Source organism: Astyanax mexicanus, chromosome 10, assembly GCF_023375975.1.
Source record: "Astyanax mexicanus isolate ESR-SI-001 chromosome 10, AstMex3_surface, whole genome shotgun sequence".
Taxonomy (NCBI): domain Eukaryota; kingdom Metazoa; phylum Chordata; class Actinopteri; order Characiformes; family Acestrorhamphidae; genus Astyanax; species Astyanax mexicanus.
Window position 1 is genome coordinate 39,900,370 of NC_064417.1, and position 17,678 is coordinate 39,918,047.

At 37.3% G+C, this 17,678-nt stretch overlaps 1 protein-coding gene across 2 annotated transcripts in view; it reads left to right on the top strand.

The window, feature by feature from the left end:
* Window positions 1-15,308, top strand: part of klhl4 (kelch-like family member 4) — a 50,501-nt gene extending 35,193 nt beyond the window's left edge. For both annotated transcript variants that reach the window (XM_022684046.2, XM_022684044.2), the window contains exons 8-11: window positions 3,878-4,040; window positions 6,943-7,155; window positions 10,838-11,009; window positions 15,168-15,308. In XM_022684046.2, coding sequence (XP_022539767.1) covers window positions 3,878-4,040; window positions 6,943-7,155; window positions 10,838-11,009; window positions 15,168-15,227 — 608 coding nt within the window. In that variant the 3' untranslated portion in view covers window positions 15,228-15,308. The remainder of the gene's footprint in view (window positions 1-3,877; window positions 4,041-6,942; window positions 7,156-10,837; window positions 11,010-15,167) is intronic.
* The last annotated feature ends 2,370 nt before the right edge of the window (window positions 15,309-17,678 follow it).

A 17,678-nucleotide genomic window follows, 5' to 3' on the forward strand; every position in this document is an offset into this window, starting at 1 on the left:
CCTACTCACCGCACTCAATATCAGCCTTTCAGAGCACGATTCCTCTCTCTTGGGGGCATAAAGAAAAAGAAGAAAAAGATAATGATGCTGACTCACAAGGAAAAAATATGCAGTTAAAAAGGGAATACTGAGTGCCTTTGTGGGCAGGAAACATACTGTATTTTTCCCTTATTTTTCTGCAACACCAGGAATCACCCGTGAGTGAATGTGCCATCCTGTTAGCCCACTCGAGCTGGTCCACAAAATACAGATGACTCATTCGAAATGTGATTTAACAGCTCTGACCTCAACTGGCTCACGGTTCGCTCACGAAAACAAGAATCCAAAGGGTCCAAAGGGTGAGGAGGCATAAATAGAATATATATATATAAAAAAAAAGAATTATTTTTAACCCTTTTTTGCCATCAAGCAACAAACAAAATGTTTTGTGTACCTTTCTGTACCACACTATTCCATACCTTATTTATTTTTTCATTAACTTAGTTAATATTCACTTACTTACTTATTACTTTATCTTTAATATAATATAACACAGACGTTCTACTGTATGTCCAGCACAATAAAAGTGGGTAAAATACATAAATAAAGTTATTTATATGTGCAAGAATATGTAAAGAAGTATATTTGGCTGCTTAAAATAATAATAATAATAATAATTCTTACAAAGCACTGTTCTTACTATATTCTTTGTGTTGTAAATTTACTAGAACAGTGTTTTTTGATTGGTTATTGGCTTTTTTGATTGACCTTGTGCAGTTAGACCATGTTTTTTGTGCTTCCTTGCTCTAAAACATCTGATTCAAATTATCAGCTTAATATCAGACAATACTATTCCTATATCTAATTACAATTAGACTTTTTTCTTTAAATTTTTCTGTTATTTTTCCAGATAAAAATAAGTGAACACATCCTTACATATATGACATTTTCTCCTCATTTAGAGAACAATTTCTTGTTAATGTTTTTTATGTGTTTTTCATTATAACTGTGCATGTAATTGTATACATTTACAGAAGTATACTGTCTTGAGGATTTGTACTTTATTACACCTTATTACAATACATGTAATTTAACAAGGGAGCCTAAACATTAGCATATTACTTTATAGCAAACAATGCCTTAAGTTGAACCCTTACAAACCCTAACCCACAACAATAGCTTTAGCAAAATGCAAAAATGCAAACAACTCTGCATAATCAGCATTTTGAAATATTTCCATTTATATTCTAACCCAGATTATTAAGATGTATCAGTAAGAGCAGATAATGTACTCATAGTAGCTGAAATACAAATTTATCACTGCAATCAATGGGTACAAATAGAAATATATCCATCCATACTTCTCTAATGGCAAAATACTTCTCTAATGGCTCATCCTGACACAAAACACAGAATGATAAATTGGACAATAGCTGTGTGCATTGAGACCAAAGCTTATCAATACCTCACCTATGTCTCAGTTATTGCACTATAGGGACAAATGGAGCACACTTCAGACCATCCCATTGTCTTGTATGGACTCATAATCTTGTGAATGATGACTAGTGTAATCACTCACTTACTCTAAGCAAACCAAATCAGGGACCAGATCTAAAATACAGTGCACAGTTTATCACATGTAGTGCTCTACAACCAAGAAAAAAAAAGTGACACGGCAGCCAATTTCACACAGAGGATGAGGAAAATTGACTGCAGTGTTCTTTGGCATAATTTACAGTAGCTCCATAAAACCAACGCTTCAGAGGTTGCACTGTGAGGTCTGCACAACATTGCAATATCAGAGTCATTTCAAAATGTCGGTCAAGGGCCAATTTATACGTCAAGAGCCAAAACGCAACAGTCTGAGATTTACAACATAAGCATGAGGGACCTTTTCTGCAGAGGTGGCGGCAAGATGCAGCATGAATACATAATGCATGCTCCAGTGTCTCGGTGCCGCCGCTGTCCTCAGGGTCTGGCCACTGGGAAATTTATTCAGCTCCTGGTGCTTTGTTAAAGGGGAAGCCTTTTTGATTTTCATCTCAATTAATACCAAAGGCAGTGTTATTTAAATTTGATCTTCTTTTTTTTGCACATCTGTCTACAACAAAGGGCATCTCCTGAGAGATGAATAGATTTTAAGCCCTTGCACATACATATCATTACTGTGGACAAAAAAAAAAAAAAAAAAAAAAAAAAAAAAATATATATATATATATATACAGTGAGTCCAAGAAGTATTTGATCCCTTGCTGATTTTCTTTGTTTGCCCACTAATAAAGACACTATCCTTCTGCACTTTTAATGGTAGATATATTCTAACATGGAGAGACAGAATATCAAGACAAAAATCCAGAATATAATTTTAAAGAATATATTTTAATTAATTTGTATTTCAATGAGGAAAATAAGTATTTGATCCCTCTTGCCAAACACACTCAATACTTAGTGGCAAAGCCATTGTTTGCAAGCACAGCGGTGAGACGTTTGTTGTAGTTAACCACAAGTTTAGCACACACACCAGGGGGAATTTTGGCCCACTCTTCTTTGCAGATCCTCTCTAAATCATGAAGGTTGGTGGGCTGTCGCTTGGCAACTCTGACCTTCAGCTCCCTCCATAGATTTTCGATCGGATTGAGGTCTGGCGACTGGCTGGGCCACTCCATGACCTTAATGTGATTTTTCTTGAGCCAATCCTTTGTTGCCTTTGCTGTATGTTTAGGGTCGTTATCATGTTGGAAGACCCAACCACGGCCCATTTTCAGATCCCTGGCAGAGGGGAGGAGGTTGTCCCTCAGGATTGTGCGGTACATGGCTCCATCCATCTTCCCAGTGATGCGGTGAAGTAGCCCTGTACCCTTGGCAGAGAAACACCCCCAAAACATTATGCTTCCACCTCCATGCTTGACGGTGGGCACAGTGTTCTTGGGGTCATAGGCAGCATTTTTCTTCCTCCACACATGGCGGGTGGAGTTGAGGCCAAAAAGTTCAATTTTGGTCTCGTCTGACCACAAAAACTTCTCCCAATAACTTGGTTCATCTTTCAAATGATCATTGGCATACTTGAGGCGCGCCTCCACATGTGCTCTCTTCAGCAGGGGTACCTTTCGGGCACTGCAGGATGTGAATCCATTGTTGCGCAAAGTGTTGCCAATTGTTTCCTTGCAAACTGTGGTCCCAGCTGCCTTCAGGTCATTTGCTAACTCCTGCCGAGTGGTTGCAGGACGATTTCTGACCGTTCTCAGCATCATTGCCACCCCACGAGGCAAAATCTTCTTTGGAGCACCGGGCCGAGGTCTGTTGATTGTCATGTTATACTCTTTACACTTTCTGATAATTGCACCAATAGTTGTTACTTTCACATCCAACACCTTACTAATCTTTTTGTAGCCCATTCCAGCTTTGTGAAGGTCAACAATTCTGACTCTGAGGTCCTGTGACAGCTCTTTGGTTTTACCCATGTTGGAGACTTGAAATCTGTGTGATCTGTCTGATTCTGTGGACAGGTGTTTTTCACACAAGTGATAAGTGAGAACAGGTGGCTTCAGGTCAGGTAACAAGTTGATTGGGAGTGTCTAACTGGTCTGTAAAAGCCAGAACTGCTAATGAATACTAAGGGATCAAATACTTATTTCACTCCATGAAATACAAATCAATTAATATATATTCCTTAGATTTATTTTCTGGATTTTCTTTTTAATATTCTGTCTCTCCATGTAAGAATATATCTACCATTAAAAGTATAGAATGATCATGTCTTTATTAGTGGGCCAACGAAGAAAATCAGCAAGGGATCAAATACTTCTTGGACTCACTGTATATATATATATATATATATATATATATACAAAAAAAATAACCCCATGGTCTTTTTTTTCTCCCTCTTTCATTTGATAAGGGATTGCTGTGCTGGAAGGGCCTATGTATGCGGTGGGAGGTCATGATGGATGGAGCTATCTGAACACAGTGGAGAGGTGGGACCCCCAGGCCAGACAGTGGAATTATGTGGCTAGTATGTCCACTCCTCGCAGCACTGTGGGAGTCACTGCTCTTAATGGAAAGTAAGGGATTTTCTCTTTTCCTCTTTCCTCGCAGTTACACAATACATTTTCCTCCCACACTACACACATCACACACATTTTGTCTCAAAGTACAGAAAGAAGGAATCATTCTTTACGATACGGGCTACAGATCTGCAAGCGTTTAATGATTTGTTTGCCTGAGATAAACCTGAAATGTAGGTTTTCTGTGGCAGCAGATAAAACATGGGCAAAATCACTCCGAAAATTGAAGGCAGTTGTAAAAACCTGGGTTTATTTGCTGCTCTATTGCAGTTGTTATTGCAGTCAACACGGTACCGTCAATGTTGGGTGCACTGTAATAATTTCTTAGTGAATGTGCGTAAACATCCAGAATGAAATACAGATTGTTAAGGGCTTACTATTGATTTGTTTCATTAGACTGATAATGAAAGGCAGCTGGAGTGTTGCAGTAAAGTACTGTAGGCTTGACACAAAAACAAGGAAAAACAATCCTAGGCAATCCTAGTTTTGAATGGTCTGCCACTGCCTGCATAGATTTATCAATAGCATGGCAACATTTGGGGATTAATTTTTTTTCCAAATAAAAAACATGTTTTTATTTGGAAACAAATTGTATTATACTGTGGTATAAAATATGACCTATATTATTTTTCATGTGCCATTTAGTGTAACCCTGACTGGCAAAGAGATTCTCAGCAGAGCTTAAAGCTATGGCACTTTAATTTGATGGAAATGTAAATTGTTTGTTAATAAAACATATTATTCAACACATTACTGTTGAAACATTACACTTACTGGACTAACTTAGAGGAAAAATCTATTTTGCTTTAAGGCCTTTGGGCTGCACTGCAAACTCAATGAAGGTGGTCTGTAAAGAAGGGGGAAGGTCTTACAAATGAATCAAATAATGCAGACTACGGTTGCAAGTTTGACAACATGACGGACAGTTTAACTAAATTTCTTGAAAGACCAGAATGGAATAAAACAATAACTTTATGGTGACACCATGTGTGACACGTGGTGACATAGTGTCGCAAAATGAATGCCCATTTCATTTCTTCACATAAATTAAATAAAAAGATAAAAAATTAACCACAGCATCCATGCTTTTTCCAACAGTTAGTGCGATTAGCCCTGTAATGATAACCATTTCTGTTTGAATGATACACTGTCTCGCCAAACAAAAAATCGGCACCTGGATTTAAGTAAGTAAATGATGTGGGGTTGATGCTGCAGTTGGTCTGCAGGTCTAGGTTCAGCAACAATATGTGCTGCAAGAATGAGGTCAGCTGACTATCTGAATATACTGAATATAGACCAGATTATTCCATCAATGGATGATTTTTTCTTCCCTGATGACACGGTCATATTCTAAGATGATGACAATGTCAGGATTCATGGGGCTGGAATTGTGAAAGAGTTCAGGGTTCAGGAAGCATGAGATCATCATTTTCACACATGGATTTAGAGAGTTCACCACAGAGTCCAGACCTTAACCTCATTGAGAATATATAGAATGTGCTGCAGAAGGCTGCGTGATATTGCAGAAGCTTTTATTGAAACAATGCCACAGCAAATACTTGACACAATAAAAGCTAAAGGCGGTCCAATGAAATATTGAAATAATATAGTGAGTGACCTTTTTTTTTTTGGCCAGGCAGTGTATGTTGTTCTAGAAATGTTTGTGATAAAAAAATTACAGTCATTAAAAACTACAGATTTGTGTCACCAATGTAACGATAATGTAATAGCATATAATACAATTACATCCTTTGGTAACACTTTACTTGGATGGTCCATCTTATGGCCTTGTTGATGCTCAGCTGACATTCAACTAACACTGAATTGAATGTCCATTAAATTGAATTTAACCACATGTTGAATGTAAATGATTCAAAATAGAACCTAACTGTACACCTAACCCTAACCTTAACCCTTAATCAACCATAAAATCAAACCCTACACCTAACCCTTACCCTAACCTTAACCTAAGCTTAAAATCTAACCCTAAACCCACTCCTAAAATATTAAGGTAAGCGTTTGGGTTACAGTTGAATGTAGGGTTATATTCAATAGAGAATCATTTACTTTCACCTTTTAGTTCATTTGCATTTAATAGATATGCAGTTGAATGTTAGTTGAATGTCAGTTGAGCATCAAAGAGGCCATCAAATGGACCATCCAAGTAAAGTGTTACCCATCCTTTTAAGTGCAATTAGCTTAAAAGGATATTTGCTAAGAATATTCAGACACTGGAATTTTTTTTTACAAAGCACATAAACTATATTGGGCAATACTTCAGTAATTTAAATATCATGACAGGCCTAATTGCGGTGTATTCTGCAGCTATAATAGGGAGAAGTCAGCTCTATTTCCTCCTCCTGCTCTATATTCTCCAGTACGCATTTTTGCAGAGGAACTTCAGGCACTGAGAAGTAATGGGCTCTGAGGCCAGCAAGCCTCCAAAACCTTTTACATTAGAGTCACTTCAGTGTTGTTTAAAAGACTGACAAGAGGTCATGCTGGTGTTTGTCCTAACTGAGGAAAACAGAGGCCAGCTGTGCGTCTCACAGAGAACACTGACTGACACACCCTGGAGCCTGTATTCTGTATTCAGGTCAAATACACAACCTTCAAACTACCTTCCAGGAACTGTGTCCTACTTTTTTTAAAGTGATTCATTGAGTGGCCTCTTTTTATTTTTGATAAGAAAGCAGTTTGAATAAAGAAAAATGTAAGCATTTGTGTGGATTTAACACATTTAACAGTAATGAATGTGTTTGTACAGTAGATTAATGTGATATCGGTACAATCGGTACATTTGTGAATTGTATTTGTAGTGTGTTTGAGAAGAAAATCTTATCTCTGCTATGTTTTTTATTTTTTTTTTCAATGCACTATCTGCAATGCATTGTTTCAGATTGTTTGCTGTGGGTGGTCGTGATGGGAGCTCCTGCCTGCGGTCGATGGAATGTTTTGATCCCCATACAAACAAATGGAGCATGTGTGCACCAATGGCGAAGAGGAGAGGAGGGGTAGGTGTGGCCACATACAACAGTTTCCTCTATGCAGTCGGTGGCCATGACGCACCCGCTTCAAACCACTGCTCTCGCCTGTCCGATTGTGTGGAGAGGTAAGAATTAGAGGTAAAACGTCGCCTTCAGAACAGCTCATTACTGTGTCACAGTCATACTCATGGCTCATGCTCCGTGAGGACTGCTGCTCATGAAAGGTTTTTCTGTCTGCACCACCAGGCACACCTTTCTCAGTCAAACCGCAGTTACCTTACTGCTCTGGAATGTGTTTTCCAGCGCGCCGCTAATAATTTGGCTTCATACACCCCCTGCTGACGCTGCAGGGAACAGCATCCTTCACCTGCAGCATCTTGATCTCAGCGGTAGACTCAAATTAAACAGCATGACAGAATGCTGGATGAATTAAACCTCCTTAAATAATATATGATACGAGAATGAATAACAATGAGCAATGAGCCAGCGCAGTATCCTGGGGGAAACCAACGTTTTCTGTTTTTTTTTTTTTGTTTTACTTTCTTTTTTTTTTTTGCTCAATGTTTCTTTATGGGAGCTATAAAATACTGCAGTAAATTAATCAAATTCACACCGAGCAGATGGTCATCCAAAACAGCCATAAAATAATAAACTAAAAAGAAAGCTCCTGCGTGGTACCTCTCAGTTGGTTCTCCCATTTAGTGACACACTTCAAAAATAATTGTGCAATCAGTCAAGCGTGTTTTAATGGACTTACACTCTTGATTGGTTTAATGGACCCGCTGTTGCCCTCTCTGTACCACTTCTATCTGAAGAGTCTGTGCAGTTCCAGCACTTTAACACAGCCAACAAATATAATAAGCAGTGTGCCATATCATATTGTACACAATAATATCTTAATACTTTTTTACTTTATACTAAGTATATAAAATGATAATAAATAGTAAATAGATAGGAAGGCTCTGTAGTTTGTATTTGCTCGGCTATGCACTGTAAAGCATTTATTAGAGTAGATCAGATTAGATTAAACTTTATTGTTATTGTGAGACAAAAAAAATACTCTGTACCTGTAAGAATATTCTTTATTTTGTAATTCTTAGGTTTGCTTATGTTTATAAGCACCCCCCCCCCATACTCTCTACCACACTGCAGCCATCTCTCCCTGTTTCCTCAACACCTCCCCCCAGGCTTTCCAGCAGTTTCTTCCCCCCAGTCTCTCCCACCCCAACACACACTCCATCATACATCACTGCAGACCAAGTCAGGAAACAGCTGAGGAGGCTCCACCCCAGGAAAGCAGCAGGCCCAGACAAGGTGTCCCCCCCGAATCCTGAAGACCTGCGCGGCAGAACTGGGTGAACCGTTACAACGGATTTTCAACCTGAGCCTGCAGCTGGGGAGAGTGCCCACCCTCTGGAAGACATCATGCTTAGTACCAGTTCCGAAAAAGAACCGGCCCAGTGAGCTGAATGACTTCCGACCGGTGGCACTCACTTCACATCTGATGAAGACGTTGGAGCGGCTCTGTGATCAGCAGCACTGGAGCACCTCAGGGCACGGTGCTGGCCCCTCTCCTCTTCACCCTGTACACCGCAGACTTCTGCTACAACTCCGAGCTGTGTCACATTCAGAAGTTTGCAGTTGACACAGCCATCGTGGGGTGTATCAGGGACGACAACGAGGAGGAGTATAGAACTCTGGTGAGGGACTTTGCTGTTTGGTGCCACAGGAATAATCTGCAGCTCAACACCTCAAAGACCAAGGAGTTGGTTATTGACTTTGGGAGGTCCAGACCAAGGTCACGACCAGTTCTGATTGAGGGGGTTGAGGTGGAGGCTGTGGACTCCTACAAGTACCTTGGGCTGTGGCTGGACAGCAAGCTGGACTGGACCTGTAATTCTGACCACCTGTACAGGAAGAGTCAGAGCAGGCTGTACTTCCTGAGGAGACTGCGGTCCTTCAACATCTGCAAGAAACTCATGTGGATGTTCTATCAGTCTGTGGTGGCCAGTGTCCTGTTCTACACCGTGGTGTGCTGGGGATGCAGCATATCAAAGAAGGACTCATCCAGGCTGGACAAACTGATCAGGCGTGCTGGTTCTGGGGTCGGCATGAAGCTGGACTCCTTGGTGACGGTGGCAGAGAAGAGGACTATGGACAAACTGCTGAACATCATGGACGATGCCAGTCACCCTCTGCACACCGTCATCAGCAACCAGAAGAGCCTGTTCAGTGACAGACTGCTCCTCCCCAAATGCAGGACCAACAGACTCCGAAACTCCTTTGTCCATCATGCCATCAGACTTTACAATTCCTCCCCTGAGGGAAGGAGGAGTAACAGGAGGACAGAGGATGAGGAGGAGCAGTAGCAACTCAAATGGACTAAGTGCAATAAAATAATACATACGGAATAAGTGCAATAAAAATTCTATTCAAATACATTCACTGCATATTTATATTTATACCCTAATTTCCCTGAGGGAACCTCCCAAGGGATCAATAAAGTTCTATCTATCTATCTATCTATCTATCTATCTATCTATCTATCTATCTATCTATCTATCTATCTATCTATCTATCTATCTATCTATCTATCTATAAGCATGCAATAAACATTCAGCACTTTAGTATTGTGGTACATTTTGGTTGTTATACAATAAATAATTTTTATATTACATATATTATGGCTGGGCAATATATTATGCATATAAAATATATTATAAAAGCTATGTTATAGAAGATATTATGTTTTTGTGTGGAAATACTCAACAGTGTACATTCGTAATTAAAGGAGCAGCATGATTAATAAAAAAAAAACATAATTCAATTTAGTTTGCTGACTTCACCAAGAGTGGAACTGTCTAATGTATAGGTTTATATATTTTTAGCCATTTCTCATTTTCTGCAAATAAATGCTCTAAATTACAGAATTTCTATTTGGGATTTGGGAGAAATGTCTGTAGTTTATAGAATAAAACTACAATGTTAATTTTACTCAAACATATACCTATAAATAGCAAAATTAGAGAAACTAATTCAGAAACTGAAGTGGTGTCTTATTTTTTTTTCATTATTATTATTATTATTATTATTATTATTATTATTATTATTATTATTATTATTATTATTATTCAATACAATATTACACACATAGAGTAATGATGAGTTGTAGTTAACAACAAAATAGACCTCAGTTATACAGACCAAAATATACAGATTTTTGGTATTTTCTGAATGTTTGATCCTAATATATTTCTAAATATTTTATTCTAAAAAACTTTATTTTATTTATTTATTTTTTTATATATTTATTTTGTTGCAGAAGCATATTCTTGAAATTAATTAAAAAATTGGTCAATATTTTGTCATATTATTATTATTATTATTATTATTAGTATTATAAAATACTCCTAGAAAATAGTGTGATATTATTTTTGTTCCATAAAATCCACCCCTACCACATTTTTATTTACATTTACAGCACTTTAGCTGACACTCTTATCCAGAGGTTACAAGGTTATTCCTATTACAGATTTGGGTCATTGTAGTGTCATTAAGAGTCTTGCCCGATGACTCCACCAATTACTAGTATAGTACAGTATAGTTACCCAGACCTGGACTTAAACCCCAGTCTTCCACATGCTAGCTCACTGGCAGGCGGTGGTGTTATCCTGCGCACCTTTGACCTATCTGTTTGTTTTCCAGTAAGTCATTCTGAGTTTGTATTGGATTTTATTGGCTCTTGTATTAATACTGCTTTGAGCTGAGATTCAGCTTCCATCTCTCTGTCATGTGCTGTCCTTGCAGGTATGACCCAAAAACAGACACGTGGACCACGGTGTCGTCCCTCAGCGTGCCTCGTGATGCAGTGGGAGTGTGTTTGCTCGGGGACAAACTGTATGCGGTTGGTGGCTACGATGGCCAGTCCTACCTGAACAGCGTGGAGTCCTACGATGCACAGAATAACGAGTGGACAGAGGTGATTCATTTATTCAGTGTATCAGTCTGTTCATTACACACATTACACAACCAACTGTTTATGCATATTTTATGGAACCCTCCTATACACTGTAAGCCCGGATAAGTTGAATTTACTTTAAAAAATTGAGGAAACCGGTTGCCTTAAAAAGTTAAGTAATGGGTAATGAAAACGTATGTTAGCATACCTTAAAACATCAAGTTATTACAACTGAAGGGGAAGTCGATTTAACTTTTGGTAACACTTTACTTGGATGGTCCATTTTATGGCCTTGTTGATGCTCAACTGACATTCAACTAAAACTGAATTGAATGTCCATTAAATTTAACTTAACCCTATGTTGAATGTAAATGATTCAAAATGATGCAGCAGCACGTCTGGTCTTCAACCAACCAAAACGGGCACATGTCACCCCGCTGCTCATTGAGCTCCATTGGCTACCAGTTGATGCTCGCATCAAATTCAAAACTCTTACAATCGCCTACAAGGTGATGACAGAACAGCTCCTTCCTACCTGCACTGATCACTCCTGAAGGCTTACGCTACCTCCCGGCCGCTGCGCTCCTCCAATGAACGTCGCCTCGCTTTGCCAAACAAACATTCACACAAAGCAATCCAGACTGTTCTCATACAGAGTTCCCCAATGGTGGAACAAACTACCTTCCACTACCAGATCAGGAGAATCTCTCACTATCTTTAATAAACTCCTGAAGACAGAGCTCTTCAAAGAGCACTTACTCTCCTAACACCTCTAACTAACTACCTTCCACTACCAGATCAGGAGCGTCCCTCACTATCTTTAATAAACTCCTGAAGACAGAGCTCTTCAAAGAGCACTTACACTCCTAACACCTCTAACTAACTACCTTCTACTACCAGATCAGGAGAATCTCTCGCTATCTTTAAGAGACTCCTGAAGACAGAGCTATTCAAAGAGCACTTACTCTCCTAACACCTCTAACACACTAACTACTTCTAACCCCATTTTCTTCTTCCTCTCCTTCACTTCTCTATCCCTTTATTTCCCTTTGACCTCCTTTAAGCCCTATTTAAAAATGGGTTATCTTAATTCCTATTACTTTTGTACTTCATTATTGTAAGTGGCTTTGGACAAAAGCGTCTGCCAAATGTAATGTAATGTAATGTAATGTAAAAAATAGGACCTAACTGTACACCTAACCCTAACCTTAACACTTAATCAACCATAAAATCTAACCCTACACCTAACCCTTACCCTAACCTTAACCTAAACTTAAAATCGAACCCTAAACCCAATGCTAAAATATTAAGATAAGTGTTTGGGTTAGAGTTGAATGTAGGGTTATATTCAATAGAGAATCATTTACTTTCACCTTTTAGTTCATTTGCATTTAATAGACATGCAGTTGAATGTTAGTTGAACGTCAGTTGAGCATCAGAGAGGCCATCAAATGGACCATCCAAGTAAAGTGTTACCTAACTTTTTTATTTTTGTTAAACTGTAAGACCAGATAAGTTGAGTTTACTCAATTTTTTTAAGTAATGGGGAAAAAAAACTTGAGTTAAAACATCAAGTTATTGCAACTAAAGGAGAAGTTGATTTATTTCTAAGGTAGCTTGAGAGGAATCACTACACACTGATGGTGAGTGTTGGTCAGAAACTGTTGGACACACCTAGTATGCAAATAGATTGTGACAGAAGCCAATAGAAAAGAAGCTGTTAATGGCAACAGACTAAATTAGTTATTATACAGTTATTATAAGTTGGTTCAACTCAAACATCTCAGTTTGAATGTATTTGTGCCCACAAATGTGCAACTAACTCAAAATAGAGTATTGAGTATTTTTTAGAAATATCCAATTTTATGTAAAACAGACTTAATCCATTTGAGTTTAAACAGCATATGAATTTACAGTGTAGTATTAAATTACAGTGAAAGTAGCCCTTCTTGGTATTCAGATCTTTCAGTGTGAAAAGCTGTGAAGCAAAACATTCTATGAACATTACTCGCTGTCACGGAGAGGAAGTAAATGTCTTTCCTGCTATTCATCTCTCTATTTCCACTTTCCACAATAGCAAGCACACGATTCCCACGTTAACCCCTTAGCAATGTAGCGAGCATGTGTTAACCACTCATTCATCCAGCACGTACACCTATATCCTTGCTGTTGTAAAAAACAACTTAATATTTCTGAAAAACAGCTTTTTAAGACTAGAAATAAGTATATTCTTAATTATTATTGATGTAAAGTACTGTGCAAGAAGTGTTAAGCCTTGGGTATGTTTTACACAACATTTAAAGTCACAGCAAAGCATAAAAAGACTATGTATTACACACTACATAATTTCTTCTTAATGATTAGCTTGTTGAAAACATGCAAACCTTGTGAAACCTAGGAAATATAGATTTGTCATGTTTGAGTGAGGTCCTGGGTGGGAAGCTGGAGTCAGCATGGTCAGTACAGACTGTAGAGGAAGTTGGTGGTGCATAGCACACCGTAAGTTAGAGGCTACCTTGCACCACTGCCTCTCAAAAAAATAGAATATAATTGAAAAGTTACTTTATTTCAGTAAATCAGTTCAAAATGTGAAACTCATATATTACACACAGAGTGATCTATTTTAAGCGGTTATTTCTTTTATTGTTGATGATTGTGGCTTACAGCCAATAAAACCCCAAAAATCAGTGTCTCAGAAAATTAGAATATTATATAAGACCAATTGGTTATTTTGGCAGTGTGGGCAGTGTGCTAAGTCCTGCTGGAAAATGAAATCTGCATCTCCATAAAAGTTGTCAGCAGAGGGAAGCATGAAGTGCTGTAAGATTTTCCTGGAAAACACCTAACTGATTTTGTACTTAATATAACACTGAATTACTCGATATAACACTGAACTGAATTACGGAAATAAAAAATTTAAAAAACTTTTTAATGATACTAAATTTTGAAATGCACTAATATACATTACATTGCCCTTAGCAGACACTTTTATTTAAAACACCTTACAAAATGATGAGGTACATAACCACTAGAGGATATAAAAATAAATAAAAAAACATTTCAGCACAGCCTGAAGGAGGCCAAAAGGGTAATATTGGTAGTAGTTAGTTAGAGGTGTTAGGAGAGTAAGTGCTCTCTGAAGAGCTCAGTCTTGAAGAGGTTCTTGATTGATTTTTGATCACTTCTTTAACACATTTCCATCCCACCATAGCAAATAATGCTACAGTATCAAACATATCATATGATATTGGTGCCAGAATGTAGCTATTGCATTATTTACATTAAACGTTTTCAATACAATTTTATTGGCTATTGGCAAGACACATTTTGCATCAATAACCAGTATACACTAATAGATTAGATTCAAATAAAAAAGTGGGTTAGAGGTGTGTAAGACATCATTATATTTAAAAGAATTAAAATATGTTTAAAAACCTGTTCTGCTTATAATAAAGGTTGGTCAATTTTAGTTTTGAGTCGAATTGACATAAACGTGGATATTTGATTTGTCCAATTGTCTCTAATATGGGCAACTGGTGTAAAATAATAACTATTAAAATAAATTGAGCCTTGCCTTTCTTATGACTACATCGACAATATTTAGGAAAAAAAAAATTCTCTTGTATCACAGCCCCATTCCCTCCTCCACACACACAATTATTTGTTTTGCCCTTGGCCATGTGGATGAACATTTCACATATAAATCTGACCTAAAATTTCGGAATTAGAGTTTAACTTTAGGGAGTTTAATACATATTGTATCTATAAAATAAAAAGTGCAAAGTGAGGTTTTATAGAAAGTAAGACTCATAAATTCAATATACTTCAAGTTTCATTATTTTGTAAACATAAATACACTTTAGTTTTCTCTTTTTTAGTAATGGAGACTTTTTTATGACTGCATCGACAATGTTTAGGGACATTTTTTTATATCACAGTTTCATTCCCTTCTCCACACACGCACACACACACACACACACTGACTCTCTCTCTCTCTTTCTCTTTCTCTCTCTCTCTCTCCCTCTCTCTAAGAAAGACCTGCAGCAGAGCAGGGTAATCTGTCCAAGAAGTGTTCGTCTGCATGCTGAGTGGGAATGGGGTAGAAGAGTGCATTTGAGGGGTCAGGCTTATGGACATTGGCCATTAACCTCTGTCTCTCTCTCTCTCGCTCTGCTCTAGGAGGTCCAGCTGAATATCGGCAGAGCCGGGGCCTGTGTGGTTGTGGTGAAATTGCCTTGAGCGCTGAGGCTTTCGGAGCCGTGCTCTTACAGCAGACACACCAGCAGTAGAGAACAAAAAAAAAAAAAAAAGAAAGAAAAACTCTTGATGTCAACACTCGGAATGTTCCTTCATGTTCATTCCTCTCTCGCTTGGATGACAAGAATGTGAGAGGCCTAATAGTTGAGAGTTGCTACAGTAGACAGAGAAAAACAATGTGATCTATTCATTCACTCCATACCTTACTTTACAGATCAGAATTTTTCATATACAGATATATATGAACCAGTCAGAGTTATTACTTCTCATCTCCTGTTTACCTCACTATATACTGCATATTTTGTTTACCTCATCATACAGTTTGAGGTCTGTATTATCATGTGTTACTAACTTTCAATGACATACAATTGAAATTCTCAGTATTTTTAAAGAATGCGACAGCTGCATACTTTAGTTGTTTGTCTTTCATTTCAAGTCTTTTGTGGAAAAAAAAAACTAAACAAACAAATGTAATTTCACTCTTGAATAATGCATTTTTAAAGACCACTGTGAGAACATCCAGTTGTAAACGTGCCAGCTAAGCTCTTACCTTAGAGTTGTTTTATTCTAAACCCTTCTGGAGATCATTCATGCACAGACGTCATTAAAAAAAGGGGAAAAAAATACACTTTTATTGTCAGATTAGATATAGCACGGGACATTTTTTAAACAAGCTGTCTTTTGGAAGTAGCTGCAAAAACACCAAAGTAATTACCACGTGATAGTAGTCATGACTTTCAACGTTTACAAAATAGTGACTTTACGAATATATCATATTGATATTTCACATAACTGTATATTTCTTTTGTATTTAAGCCATGTATATATTTCCTGAATCTGTGTTACATGTAATTTATGATCACGTTATTTTTGGGCATGCTACTCCACTTCAATATTTGAATGCCGTTCTGTAATGCTTTCTTCTGCTACAAAACATAAAACTGTTTACAGCACAGGTCAGCACTGATGATTTTATTAGAATTTTAACATTTTTCATATGATGTTTAATACATTTTTTTTCTGTCCTTGCCCATGTAGATGAGCATTTCACATGTAACACTGACCTGAAATTTCTGAATTAGAGTTTAACTTTAGGGAGTCTAATACGTATCTATTAAATAAATTTTGCAAAGTGAGGTTTTGTAGAAAGTAAGATTCATAAATTCAATATACTTCAATTTTCATTATTTTGTATAGCATGCAAACATAAATAAAATAAACTTTTGTTTTCTCTTTATTCTGTGTTTGCTTGTTTATTTCTCAGATCATTTATTAATCCAGGTGGGCTGTTTTGCTGGCATGGTCAATACCTTTGGTATCACAGATAATTACTAAGCGGAATTGTCTACTTACAATGAACACTTTTGAACCATTTTCTATTCTATTTCTACACAGCTGATTTAAAACTCCATCAGTTTTTTTACTCAATTAAAAATAAAAAATGTAAGGAGAATTAAATTAAACAAATGAGACACAAAATTGATTTGGTAATTTATTTATTGAGGAAAATATTACACTTTCTGTGAGTGGCAAAAATAGGTAAATCTTTGCTTTCGGTATCTGGTGCAAACCTCTTATGCAGAAATAACTGCAACTAAACATTTTCAGTAAGTGCTGATCAGTCCTACACATCAGCTTGAATAAATTTGAGCCCATTCCATCATATAAAACAACTTCAGCTCTGCTACTTTCAGTGAACTACTGCTTTATGTCCTTTCACAACAATATTATTGGATTATGTTGGCCAGTACATTGATTTGGCCATTCTAAAACATTAATTTTATTTTTAAATGTATTCTTCTTCAACTATTCTTTGGTAAAGCAACATGCGTGCTTAGGATCATTGTCTTGCTTCATGAGCCAAATTCTCTTTAGCTTCAACTCATAGACATATGTCCTGATGACATTTTCCTTCAGAATGTGCTGATATCATTCAGAATACATTGTCTAATTAATGATTGCAAGCCTTTCTGGCCCAGATGCATTAAAACAGGACTAAACCATGATACAACCACCACCATGTTTCACACATAGGATATTTTTTCCAAGCTAGAATGAAATGTTTTCCTTTTACCAAACATATTCTCACTTATCCCAAAACATATCTACTTTGCTATAATCTGTCCACAAAACATTAAACTTTCCAAAAGCCTGGTTTGCTCCTTTCTCCTTGCAGACCTGCCATGCACATTACTGTTGTTTAGTGTCCTGTATAAATAGGAGACATAACAAAGTGAGCAGCAGTGCAGCAGTACTGAATACTGCCCTCCAAAGGATACCTAATGTATAGCAGGTTTGGTTAGTAAAAAAGCATGAGAGTCTAATTTTGAGATTCAATCAATTAAATCAATTCTTAAAGCCATGACCACTTTATGATAAATGCATGGTAATATTAATTTGCAACACATTGTATTGTCTAATTCACCACCATTT